The sequence below is a fragment of the Pan paniscus genome, chromosome 20 (genome assembly GCF_029289425.2).
Source record: "Pan paniscus chromosome 20, NHGRI_mPanPan1-v2.0_pri, whole genome shotgun sequence".
NCBI lineage: Eukaryota > Metazoa > Chordata > Mammalia > Primates > Hominidae > Pan > Pan paniscus.
The window spans coordinates 40765938-40778904 of NC_073269.2; the positions used below are offsets into that span (position 1 = coordinate 40765938).

The 12967-nt window shown below is 41.7% G+C and overlaps 1 protein-coding gene across 2 annotated transcripts in view; it reads right to left on the reverse strand.

Annotated features, from left to right (window-relative positions):
- Positions 1 to 56: 56 nt before the first annotated feature.
- Positions 57 to 12967, reverse strand: part of ZNF599 (zinc finger protein 599) — an 82455-nt gene continuing 69544 nt past the window's right edge. For both annotated transcript variants that reach the window (XM_008969229.6, XM_034945347.2), the window contains 3 exons: positions 11716 to 11842; positions 9604 to 9699; positions 57 to 2861 (listed from right to left, as the gene is read on the reverse strand). In XM_008969229.6, the coding sequence (XP_008967477.2) occupies positions 1336 to 2861; positions 9604 to 9699; positions 11716 to 11842 (1749 nt within the window). In that variant the 3' untranslated portion in view covers positions 57 to 1335. The remainder of the gene's footprint in view (positions 2862 to 9603; positions 9700 to 11715; positions 11843 to 12967) is intronic.

The window sequence follows — 12967 nt, forward strand, 5'->3', positions numbered from 1 at the left end:
CAGATGTTGATATGGCACCCTCAGTAATGCCTTCCTCTTCTGCAGAGTAAGTTGCATCAACCTCTTCCTTAGTTTTTTGGGGGTAAGTTAAAGTCAAGCAGTTTAACCATACAGTGCGCTGTCCCATCACACATCTTGTAGCTCCATCAAAAGTACAATTTTAATCTTTTTTAAATCTTTAATGTTTTTCCCCCAGGACTATCTTTATTGGCACGACTGTACTGTATAGTATAGGTGTTCACAGTACCATTTACTGTTATGAATACTGTACAGTTTACTGTGTTTATTGTACATGAATACTGTATATGTGTACTGTGCGTACATAATTAAGAGTTAAAGCAGTACAATAATATACTGAGTACATTACACAAACATGCTATAATTAAAATATTTTTATTATAAAGAATAATTATAATTATTCAAGAAACACTGATAAGGTGTCTTTAAACAAACAAACAAACAAATACCCATAGAAGAAGGTTATGTGTTGACTGGTTGATAAAAATGTTTGGATCAGAGGCTCACAGAAGCTAACCCTGTATTTCCCCCAGCAACAATCATTCAGCATTCACTAATTCAGTGTGCACAGAAAATTCACAGAACCTAACTACCACGAGTAACAATTCACTGCATATAAATGTACATGTGTACATGTGCACATGTGTTAAGTATTTCATGACTCAAGCCTTTATATTTCTCACAAAGACACACTCCCTCAAGGGTAGAGATGACAGTTTTGGAACAATGAATACTTCTACTAAATGTTGGCAGAGCTGCCCTCAATGGTCCAACTCTCCTGGCTCTGGACTTAGAGATATATATATGTAAAACACACAAAGGGGATGAGACTTTTTCAATGTCTTATTCCCTGCTCCATCCCCCAACCCGCCAAATGACAAACTGTCATAAACAGGGAAACTGAAAACAAGTTATGCACATCTTTTTCTTTTATCTTCTAGATTGTTTCCTCCATCTCTCATTATTTTAAAATATGCTTGAGATGGATTTATAGTATTAATAAGAGGAAAGTTGTTCCTGACATTTTACCTAAATGCATGTTAACCACCAGGTCTCTCCCCTCGATTATTCTCAGGTACAGTGTAAGGCTCTAAACTGGGTGAATCTTTAATATAATTCTTTGGATGACAAGTGATTACCTGCCATAAAAAGATTTCACAGGGACAATTCTGTTTCTAGTTAATATAAATTATCAGATACTAAGACATCTCTCTGGCCAAAATATTTCCCTCAATAGTCATACTCAAAAGGAAAGGTATGTCACCACTATGAGTTCACTAAAGACAAACACACTTGTAAAAGGCCTTCCTGTATCTTTTAAACTCTGGTATGAATCTTTCGATGGTGAGTGAACGATGAACTGTGGCTGAAGGTCTTTCCACATTCATTGCATTCAAAGGGTTTCTCTCCAGTGTGAGTTCTCATGTGCTGAGTTAAAGCAAAGTTGTCACAGAAGGCTTTCTCACATTCTTTGCATTCAAAAGGTTTTTCTCCAGTGTGGATCCTATTATGCCGAACAAAATTTGCAGGTTGGGTAAAAGCCTTTCCACATTCTCTACAAACATAGGGCTTCTCTCCAGTGTGAATCCTCATGTGTCGAGTGAAGGAAGAGCTATAGTAAAAGGCTTTTGCACATTCTTTGCACTCCAAGGGTTTTTGTCCACTGTGGGTCCTATTATGTCGAATAAAAACAGAGTGGTGTGTAAAAGCCTTTCCACATTCACTGCACTCATAAGGCTTCTCACCAGTGTGAATCCTCATGTGTTGAATTAAGGAAGAGCTGTCACAAAAGGCCTTCCCACATTCTTTGCACTCAAAGGGCTTCTCTCCGGTATGGGTCCTCTTATGTCGGATGAAAGTGGAGCGATGAGTAAAGGCCTTTCCACATTCACCGCACTCATAGGGTTTCTCTCCAGTGTGAATCCTCATGTGCTGAGTGAAGGATGAGTTGAGGCAAAAGGTTTTTCCACATTCTTTACATAAAAATGGTTTTTCTCCTGTGTGGGTCACATTGTGCTGGATAAATGTGGAGCGGTGCGTGAAGGCCTTTCCACATTCACTGCACTCATAGAGTTTCTTTCCAGTATGAATCCTCATATGTTGAGCAAATGAGGAGCTGTAGTAAAAAGCTTTCCCACATTCTTTGCATAAAAAGGGTTTTTCTCGAGTGTGAGTCATATTATGCTGGATAAAAGAAGAGCGGTGGGTGAATGCTTTGCCACATTCTTTGCACTCATAGGGCTTATCTCCGGTGTGAATACGCTGGTGCTCCGTGAGGTGAAACCTGCGTTTGAAGGCTTTCCCACACTCAATACATTTGTATGGTTTTTCCCCAGTATGAAGCCTCATATGTCGAATGACATCGGCCATATAACGACAGGCTTTCCCACACTCATTGCACTCATAGGGCTTCACTCCAGCATGAATCTGTTGATGCCGAACAAGGGCCCACTTCTTGCTAAACCCTTTCCCACATTCCGTGCATGTGTAAGGGTTATTCCTTGCATCAGTCATGGGGTCTTTTCCTGGTCCTTGAGAGTCACACTCATGGAGAGCATCTTGTGGAGTGACTCGTTCCTGTAAAACCCTTAAGCCCAGACTATCATCTGGCTCCAAATCATCATGTTTATAACTCAACTTCTCAGGGCATATCTCTTTGTGGGGGTTTGTTCCTGGCCTCAAGTTCCCTTCCTGAATTTTTATTAGCTTTTCCTCATCTCTAGCTTGCCCCAACCTGGAATCTCTTGAGGATCTCTGTGCCAGAAGTTCCTGGAAAGAGGATTCCTCAGAGAAGGCCAGCTGAGAAGCAGTAGGCTCTGTAATCTTGGGTTTTGCTTTTTCACCTGAAGGAAATCCAATATAAAAAAAACTGAACATTAGTGATGTCAACAGAACAAACAAAATCACCACTTTAGCAGAAGAATGAAGGTGAAAACAGTGTCTCTGATGCCTACTGCATTTTTACATCTCTCAAAACCAGGCTTGCAATTTCTTTCCTAATGCTTGGACTCTTGAGATCTTTAAAAGGAAACCCAGAAGGAAAAGCAAGGGCAGGGGGCAAAGAATCTGGAATGGAGACCGCTCCTCACTCTCCCAAATGAGGGAGAGTGGGCAGACTAATAATTACAATGTGTGTGATGAATGTGCTCTGACAGAGGCAGTCTCATGGTGCTATGACAATGTAGGGAAGATACACTTAACATGGCCCAGATGAGAGACAGAGAGGGATCAGAGGATGTCTTGGATCACAGCACCAAGAAAAGGTGAGCTACGTGGGCTTTCTTTAAAAAGGAGAGTAGGAGTTCCCAGACAGAGGAATTAGGAGGGAAACTTCGGCAGATGAAAACAGAATGTACAAGGGCTGAAAGTCTTGAGAGAATGCTGATTGCTGAGTAATGTAAATGGGATGAGATGATGGAGATGAGGATGGAAAGGCAGGCAGAGACAGAGAAGAAACAGACTCTCAGGATTCTCACCTGTGTAAAAGTGAGAAGGGTGAGAACCAGCTAGATGAACATAATGAGTCTGCAATGTCTGAATAAAGACTAAGTGAACATACACAAAATAGGTAAGATCTACATGAAGAAAATTATAAAACTTAAGACACTAAAGATCTATATGAAAAGAGATTAATCAATATAAAGTTATCAGTTCTCCCTAAATTCACTTCTAAATTCAATACAACATCAGATAAAATCTCAATAGGGTTTTTCACAGATATTGACAAGCTGACTGTGGATAGAGATCAGTCAGCTGATACAGAGACCAGGATAACTCTGAAGAATAAAGCAGGTGCCTTACCCTATGAGGACTTAGTATTATGATGAAACTATATGCATTCAGGCAGTGTGATTAGGCATAGATATAAGACAAACGGTGAAAGGGAAAAATGAAATAGAGAACTCAGAAATGTATATATGTAACTTTGATATATGATAGAAGCAGCAGAGAAGGCCATTGGGAAAAGGAGGAACCATTCAATAAATGGATCTAGAAAAATTATTTGCCACATGGAGAAAAATGAAATAATATTCCTACCTCATACCACATACAGAATTACCTCCAGAGTGATTAAGACTCAACTGTCAGAAGCTAAACATTAAACACATTTTGTATATAATAAAAATGAGTATCTTTTGAGACTTCCAGAACAAGATATAAAAGCATTAATCATAAATGAAAAGAGTAGTCAATTTGACTAGAGTAAATATAATAAACAAAAAAGCAAACAAATAAAAAACGTAACATTAGTATCAGATAGCAAACTATAGACCTAAGCAAATGAGACAAAGAGGGACTTCACAAGATGAAGAGAAGACCATGGCGCCAGGAAGACAAAATCATCTTAAATCTGTATGCGCCAAACACCAGAGCCTCAAAATACATGAACCAAAAACTGAGTTGAAAGGAGAAATAAACTCACAATTATGGTTGGGAACTTCACTCTACCCCAAAATGAACATATTATGCACTGATATTTCACAGAAGACATACATTGCCCAATCAACATAAGAAGTGTTCACCTTTCTTGGTAATAGGGGAAAAACAAATTAGGACCACAATGAGATGCCCCATTTTATACTCGCTAGGTTGAAAAAACTAAAGGACCGGACAACATCAACTATTGAAGAGGAAGTTGTTCTATGAAATCATTCAGATAAGGCAAGGGAAGTGAAATGGGTATAACCATTTTAGGAAACAACAGAGCATTATCTAGTAAAATTCTCCTTTTGCTCATCTTATAATCCAGAAATGCCAGTCTAAGGAACTTTACTAAGAGAAACTCCTATAGATGTGCCTGAGGACACATATATATGAATTATGGCAGCATTGTTTGTGATAACAAAAAACAAAAGCAAACATTTTCAAGCTCTCCCTGAAAATGGATACATTGTGTTATATTCATGCAACTGACTCTAGCAGGAAAAAAAAATGAGTGAACTACAGCTATAGGCATCATGTTAGTAACTTACTGTTGAATAAAGAGTGAAAATGCCAGAAGACAATATAAACCACAATACACTTTTTATAATGTTCAAAAAAGCAAAATACACACACACAAGAATACAATGTAACAACCTTTTATTTTTTTGAGGTTTATCAGTTTTAAATGGCATTATAAAAAGTTATGTAGATATGTTAAATATATTTTTCTGACTTTTTATTGTGATAAAATATAAAATTTACCATTATGAGATGAAACAATCTTAAAAAGTAATGGGAAGACAAAGATAAAGTAGGCAAATATTTTACATTACTCAAATTACCAAAACGGACAAACAAAAACAGAACATTTGAATAGCCTATATTTATGAAAAAAACCTGAATCTTCCTACAGAATAAGCAATGGAATAACAAATCTTAAAGTGGCCATGTATGCAAGGGAGGCAGCATAGGAATGGGAAAGGAAAGAAGCACATCAACAGATGCAGGAAGCAGGTCATGTTCTTGTACTTGGCGAAAGGTTTGTAGGTGTTCATTACAATCTTTTTAAAAGACGATGAATAAATATATTAATAAAATGCAATGAAAGAAAATAAAACAAAAAACCAGGACATGCATTGACTAATGATGACAATGTGTCATAAATCATTATTTATAATTTTTCTAATTCTGCACACCTAGGGACAATTATTAAAGTCAGAGGGGGGCCAGGCATGGTGGCTCATGCCTGTAATCCCAGCACTTTGGAAGGCCAAGACAGGCGGATCACTGAAGGTCGGGAGTTCAAGACCAGCCTGGCCAACATGGTAAACTTCTTGTAAGAAGTGAAGGCACTGAGGGAAGGCCATGTGAGCACAAAGTGAGAAGGCGGCCATCTGCAAGCTGAGAAGACAGCCCTTATCAGAACCCAACAATGCTGGTACCCTGACCTTAGACTTGCGGCCTCTAGACCTGAGAGAAAATACATTTCTGCTATATAAGCCACGCAGTCTATAGTATTTTATTATAGCAGCCAGAGCAGACTAACACACTTTTCTAAGATTCACTTTCCTCATCTGAAAAACTGGGATACTCTCAGTTCCTGCCTACAAGTTGTTAGGAGAAAAAGCATACAAAATATTGATTTGTGGCTGGGTGTGGGGGCTCACACCTGTAATCCCAGCACTTTGGGAGGCTGAGGCGGGAAGATCACTTGAGGCCAGGAGTTACCAGCCTGGCCAACACAGCAAAACCCTCTCTCTACTAAAAATACAAAAAATTCAGCCAGGTGTGGTGGTGCATGCCTGTAATTCCAGTTACTCAGGAGGCTGAGGCACGAGAATCACTTGAACCCAGGAGGCAGAGGCTGCAGTGAGCCGAGATTGTGCCACTGCACACTAGCCTAGGCGACAGAGTGAGATCCTGTCTCAAAAAAAAACCCAAAAACCAAACAAAAGTTCATTCGTGTGACAAAGGATAAATGTTTGGTAAACTGTAGACCACTGTCTATTATCATTATAGTTGAATTTAGCAATCAGGATGGCAACAGTGACCTGGGCAAGAACACTTTCAGTGCTGTGGTGCTGAGGAATACCACTACCAGGCATCAAAGAGTAAAGGGAAAGACACCAACTGCTCAGGCGTACATGGAACAATGAAGACTCTCATACGTGGCTGGTGGAAATGTGAAATGGTGTAGTTACTCTGAAACTGGTGGTTTCGATTAAAGCTAATCATATGCCCACACTTGATCTGGCCAGTCCACTTGTATGTATATTCCCAACAGAAATATGGGTTTATATCCAACAAAAAATACAATCAAGAATATTCATAAGAGTAGTCTTCATAATATTCCAAAAATGGAGACCAAGTCAAATGTCCATCAATAGGAAAATGGGTATATGTAGTCTATTCATTCAATGATGGTAATGAACTAACTCCAACTATATGCAACCACATGAATGAATCTGAGTCATAAAGATTATCAAAAGAAGTCAGGACAGAGTATGTACTGGGGGGTTCTATTTATATGCCTTCAAAACTAATGTATGGTGATATAGAGTATAAACACTGACTACTTTTATAGAAGGGGATACTGACAAAGAATGAGCACAAGGAGCCTGTTAAGTGCTGAAAACACTGTATTTCTTGAACTGTGAGAGGGTTTCTCTGACTTGTACATATATAAAATTTTATAGAAATGAAACTTTATGATTTGTACACTTATTATGTATAAATTGCACCTCAGTACAAAAATAAGGGAAAAAATAAATAAAGGAAAGTCTTGTGTAGATGTCTCTTCAAAGAATGAGAAGACTTCTCCAACAAGCTTGGCTGTTCAGGTGAAATAGAGTCAACAATATGTAGATGCTGCTGGAGACGTAAGAGCACTAAAAAAAAAAAGTCTCCCCCAGGTATCAGAAACATCATCATTTTTTTTTAATGTTGAGTAGAGAGGGGATGAAAATATAGAAGAGGTAGGAAGTAAGTGAAGAAGCATGTTCCCTGATGCAGCAGAGAGATTCATGTATGGCTTCTCATGATCCCCAAGTCATAGTGTTCACACCCTTTTGTAGTTCCCCTGTTAAAATGTTGGCAGGACCTCGATTTGCTTCTAAAGTATAGAATATGGCAAAGATGATGGAATGTACATGATAAAATATATGTAATTTTATAAGACTGGAACATCCGTCTTGCTGGAGTCTCACACAGTGGCTTGATTTGAAGAAGTGAGCTGATGGTGATGATGAGCTATGAGCTGCCTATGACAGGCCTGAGAGGACCCAGCTAAGCTGTGCCTGGACTCCCAATCCATAGGTGGGAGATAATAAATAAGTGATGTTTTCAGCTGCAGCGTTTGTGGTAATATTGTTACATATTAATAGTAGATGGCTAATACACCTGAGAAGGCAGAAAGTGTAATCTAGATTCTGCTGGAGAAATTAGCCATGGCCAGGATGATAACTCTTCCACAGAAGTGAGAAGGAAGCTGCAGGATAAGTTAGACGAACATGAATCAGTAAGTGTCAAAAAGCAAGAAAATCAAGTGTGTAGGCTTTATTCATAAAGTAGGTCAGATGCTCTGACATCAGTGGCAAGGGAGGCGGTGATACATGGAACATGCGAGTGGATGCAGATATAACACACAGGGCTGACCAGATGCACAGAGCACATGGGGGAAAACAGCGAGGAATCTGGTAGCATTATGCAGTCAAGAGATGATCACTTGGCCTACAGTACTAATGCTGGAGCTGATGGAAACTAGTGAAGGTGAGGATTCAGGAGACATGAGTGATGTAAAATGGTCAAGATTCGGGGATGGCTGGATATTGGGTATGAGGGAGATGGAGGTGTTGAGGGGTTGTCCACATTTGTTTTTAGCCTTCTCCACTCATTGAAAGGGGCATTAGCTGAAAATGGGGTGATCATGAGGTCCTTTTAGGCATGATGAGTGTGAGGTGCCTCTGAGACATTCAAGTGAAGATGTGGAACGGGGGAGAAGGGTGAAGGCTGGCTGAGCAGGCAAGAAGGACACTAGAGGGGTGAGATGGTGAATCTACAGTGTCACAAATCCACCTGCTTGATGGCTCCAGCTTCCTCTGGCAGCCCAGATGTGGGACTGACAAAGGCAATCGTCACCTTGAGGTTTTTAGAAGACAGGAGGGCCAGAAAACAACAGGGCTAGGGAGTGCTTCTGAGTATCTGATACATAAATGAAAAGATGAATGGATGGATCAATAAATGACGGGCTGGAGAAGGTGAAAAATGGTGGGATGCAGAGTGTAGTTTGAAATAGTACTCTGCAGGAAAAGAAAGGACTGTCTTCTGAATGCAGAAGAATGTCTGAGCTATCACTATTCCTTATGACTAACACTACATTAATATTACTTACAAGTAACTTCTGTTGAGCCACTCCGGGTCAGGCAGTGTGCTAGGCAGTTTCCTGCTATGTGATCACATTCCCAAACAACCCAGTCATGCAGAAACTATCATCACTATCTTTCAAATGTAGGCTAAGTTTATCAGATAAGTATATGTTCACTATACCCATAGGCTCTTCTCCTTGGGCATAAAAAAGCTAAACCACATTTCCCAGCCTGATACAACATGTAGCCTAATACCCAGTTCTTGTGGATGAAATGTTAATGGAAGTGACTACTGCCTTTCTCTCCCATTCCTCTTGGCCGGGGCAACCTTAAAGCTGCATATTGACAACAGAATGCATGTGATCCATAAATAAATACAGGGTACACAGCTTTCCTGCTGACCCACATTGGGCTATGGCATGGATAAAAAAACAAAACAAAACGAAACTTAATCTGTTGAGTCACGTGATTTTGGAGTTTATTTTTCAGAGAAGGTAATTAACTCAGCCTAACTTATATACCAAAGGCACAGTGACGTCATACAACCTCTCCAGAGTCATGAGGCTAGTGAGTGGCAAATCATTAAAGCCTAGAATCTGTCCCCTACCTAACATATTCCAACCTGAATAAAGGCAAAGAGTGTGTGACAGAAGTGGGAAGACGGGGGACCATGGGGTCAAGGGCTCCATGACTGCTCAAGACCACAAAATAGCTGCCCATGGCATTTCAGACACAGTGATGCCTGGGTGGTCTGCAGGCTGCCCTGATACCCGCTGCCAGACTCTCAGTCACCAACCTGTGCAGGTGCTTTGGGAGAGGCCTCTCTTCACTGTCCACAGTTCCTGTCCATGTTCCAGTAGATAGATCAGCTCTGGTTTGGGAACAGGATGCCCTGTGCATGGAGAAACAAATGGAGTATGGTATACAGGGAAAGACAAAAAGAAAAGTCTGAGGTGTAAAGGAGTACATACATTTAACATACTGCAATGAAACCCCAGAAAGGGCCCTCCCCTGCCTCACCAAAAGTATTCCCTAATTAACCTAAGTCAGTAGGATTCAACCACCCTGTGCATCAAAACTACCTAGCAACACCCAGTTCCAAAAACAGAACAAATTAAACCAAATCTCTGAGCAGAAGGACTGAGTGCTGGTAGTTTTTAAAGCTCCCCAGGTGATTTTGGTGCCCATGACGGTTGAAAAACACAGGACTAAATCGCCTGATGAATGGCATCTATTGATAGTCAGTTGTGTGAGGCAGGCCAGTGACTGAAGCTGAACATGGAGGCCTACTGCCCCACAAGGATACTGGCCAGGGCCCTAGACCAAGGAGAGAAAGCAGACAGAGAACTGGGTTAGCATGGATTGGCACTGACCAAGCCAGGAGTCAGCAGCACCTCAGGGCTTCTCATTAGGTAAAGTAAGAAATTATTTTCAGGGTGAAACTGGCAGGAGGTGGTCTTCTTCCACATGCAGCCACACACATTTTGCCAACTGTGAAGGCTAAGACAGAAGACTCTGGAGAGAAGTCAATGACTGAGGCACCAGGACCCAGAAGCATCAACTGGAAAATCTTGTCCTGGCACGCATCCAGCTGTCACTTAGCAAATGTTCACCATAGGATTACGCACACTTACATGCCACATGCACACTCAGCAAACGTTCTGCCATATGCTTGGCACTGAGCTGGGTGATGAGCAGCATTAAAGGGAATCAGGCCTGCCTTCATCTCTGTTAAGGAATCAAGCACCCTGCTCCCACAGGGATGCTGCTCATGTTGGTCCCTCCTCCTGGAATGCTGTTCCCCATACATCTCCTTTTGACAACTAATCACAGTTGTCATAAAATAACACCACGTTTACTTCATTAATGACTCATCCCTTGTGGGGACGCAGGACTGGGAGAGCCCTGTCGATGGTAACCATTTGAACATCTGGAATAAGTGAGACTTTGGGCCTCCATTCATATCTACTCAGACCAACTTCTGGGCAAACTGTCCATTAAAGGTTTAGGTGGGAGAGTATTTGGTATTTATTAATTTATTAAATGTAACAAACACATGCAGAACACTTGCTGTGTTTCCAGCTCTATTCTAAGCACTTTACACATATTAGTTACCTTGCTGTGACAGGTTACTATAAAAATGGCAAAATCAAAATGATAACAGGTCCCAGCAAGTTCCTGCTGCCTGCTTGAGGCTAGGAGTTTGAGGCTACTCTTTCTACTGAGGAGGAAATTCACCAACAGCTATGGGAGTGTTAAAGATTCAGCCCTAAGCCAACACTCAACATTCAAGAGACAGGAAAGAGAAAAGAAAAAAAGAACAGCTTTCTCAGATAGCATACATCCATGCCATTTGAGAATGTGTCTATGCTCCCTTTCCATAATCATAATCATCTCCTGTAGCAGCAGAGGAGCAAGGCACAGGCCTTAGGAAGTAAGGGTTAACTGTGCAGGTGCCAGGGGCCAAAGAGACCTTTCAGCTGAGACTGTGTTGCTGAAAAAGATACCAGCAGCACTGATAACAAACACCTTCTTAGTGTCTGTGTCAATCACCCGCTGCTTGTAGAACCTCCCATTATCCACAGGTCCTGCTAACTGGGCTGTGAGGACATTTGACTCAACCAAGCTGGGCTAATTACCTCTTGTGGCAGTCTGGGATAAAGATGTCAGACTGAGGCCAGCTGTGCTAGACAGTGGGATAAAAGTGTTGAGGAGGACTGTGTTTCTTACATAACAATCTTTGATTGAGAAACAGGGAAACCCAGCAAGAGGAGGTCAGACCACAACGTGCTGAGGCTGCAGGGATCAGGGAAGGTTGGGTTCTGAGGCTCCTGGACCAGCCATGCCTAGAAAGGGTGGATTCAAAGAGGCTGTGGGTCCACTACAAGGGAGGGTAATGAGGTCTTACCCAGTGAGACCAGGAGCCTGCAGGTCTCCAGCATCACCTCCTGGTACAGGGTCCTCTGGGCCAGGTCCAGGTGCCCCCATTCCTCTCCAGTGAAGGTCACAACCACGTCTTCAAATGATACTAATGCCTGGGAAGTCAAACAGAGGTGACAGGTGGCTGTGGAGCTATTAGGTGAAATTACAGCTCATTTCTTGGTTACTGGCAAAGGGTCCAGAGACCCTGAACCACTGAGCAACTCCTGAGAACCACTGGGCTCTGTGGAGGCAGATGGTGCCGCTGACAGAATACAAAGATGTGGGACAGAAAAGCCTCCTATGTTGGAAACCATTGGAAAATGATACAAGACAATGATAATCCCATATGACTGTGAGGAGCAGACGGTAATGTCCTAGGACATTACAAGAATGGGGAAAAATAAGAATTCAAACAATAATCACAGCAGCAGCAGCTGAGCCTCACTGGTCTGCACTGTTTGCCTGCACCTGAGGGCTTTACATGCCGTGTTCAAGCAACTAAAAGTCTCCAGGTCTGGAATCAGGCTCCTGAAGTTTAAATCCAGCCTCTTGAACCAACCCATGCCAGATGTGTGACCTTGGAGAAGTCTCTTAATTTCTTGGAGCCCCAATTTCCACATCAATACATTAATAGTTCCCACTTCACCGAACTGTTGTGAAAATTAATGAGAAAACGTTCATAAAGCAACCACTGCAGTGCCCAGCATGTGTTACAATGTGTGTGAATTTCAATAATCATCCTATAGCCCATGATGTAAATGTCATCATCATCTCCATTTCACAATCAGCAAATTGAGGCTCAGAGTCAAGTCACTCAGAGATGTATGTCTAATGAGCAGAAGCAGGATTTGAACCCACATCCCTCGGGTCCAGGATCTATGGGTGTAACCCCTGTACTCCTCCATCACCACAGTGAATCCACAGTGACAAGGGCTAAAAATACTTCCTACAATTTTTACAGTTAAAACAATTTCAGCCACTCCTAAAAAATTTCCATAGGTATGGAAGGAAGAGCAGAGCCTTCCTTTGCCTCATAGAAGAGGCACCTGAAGAGGTGCCAACTGCCTAGGGCTTGGGAGAGCTCAAAGTTTCCCTGCCCTCAGGCAGCTGGGACTTGTAGACTCCCTGGAATATCCCACAACGAGTGCCAACCTGTTCTTTTTCTTCCTGAGCCACGGTTAGCACATTTCCCTTAGGTACAGGTAACACAAGTGGCCAAGGGCAATGCAGGCTGTGGC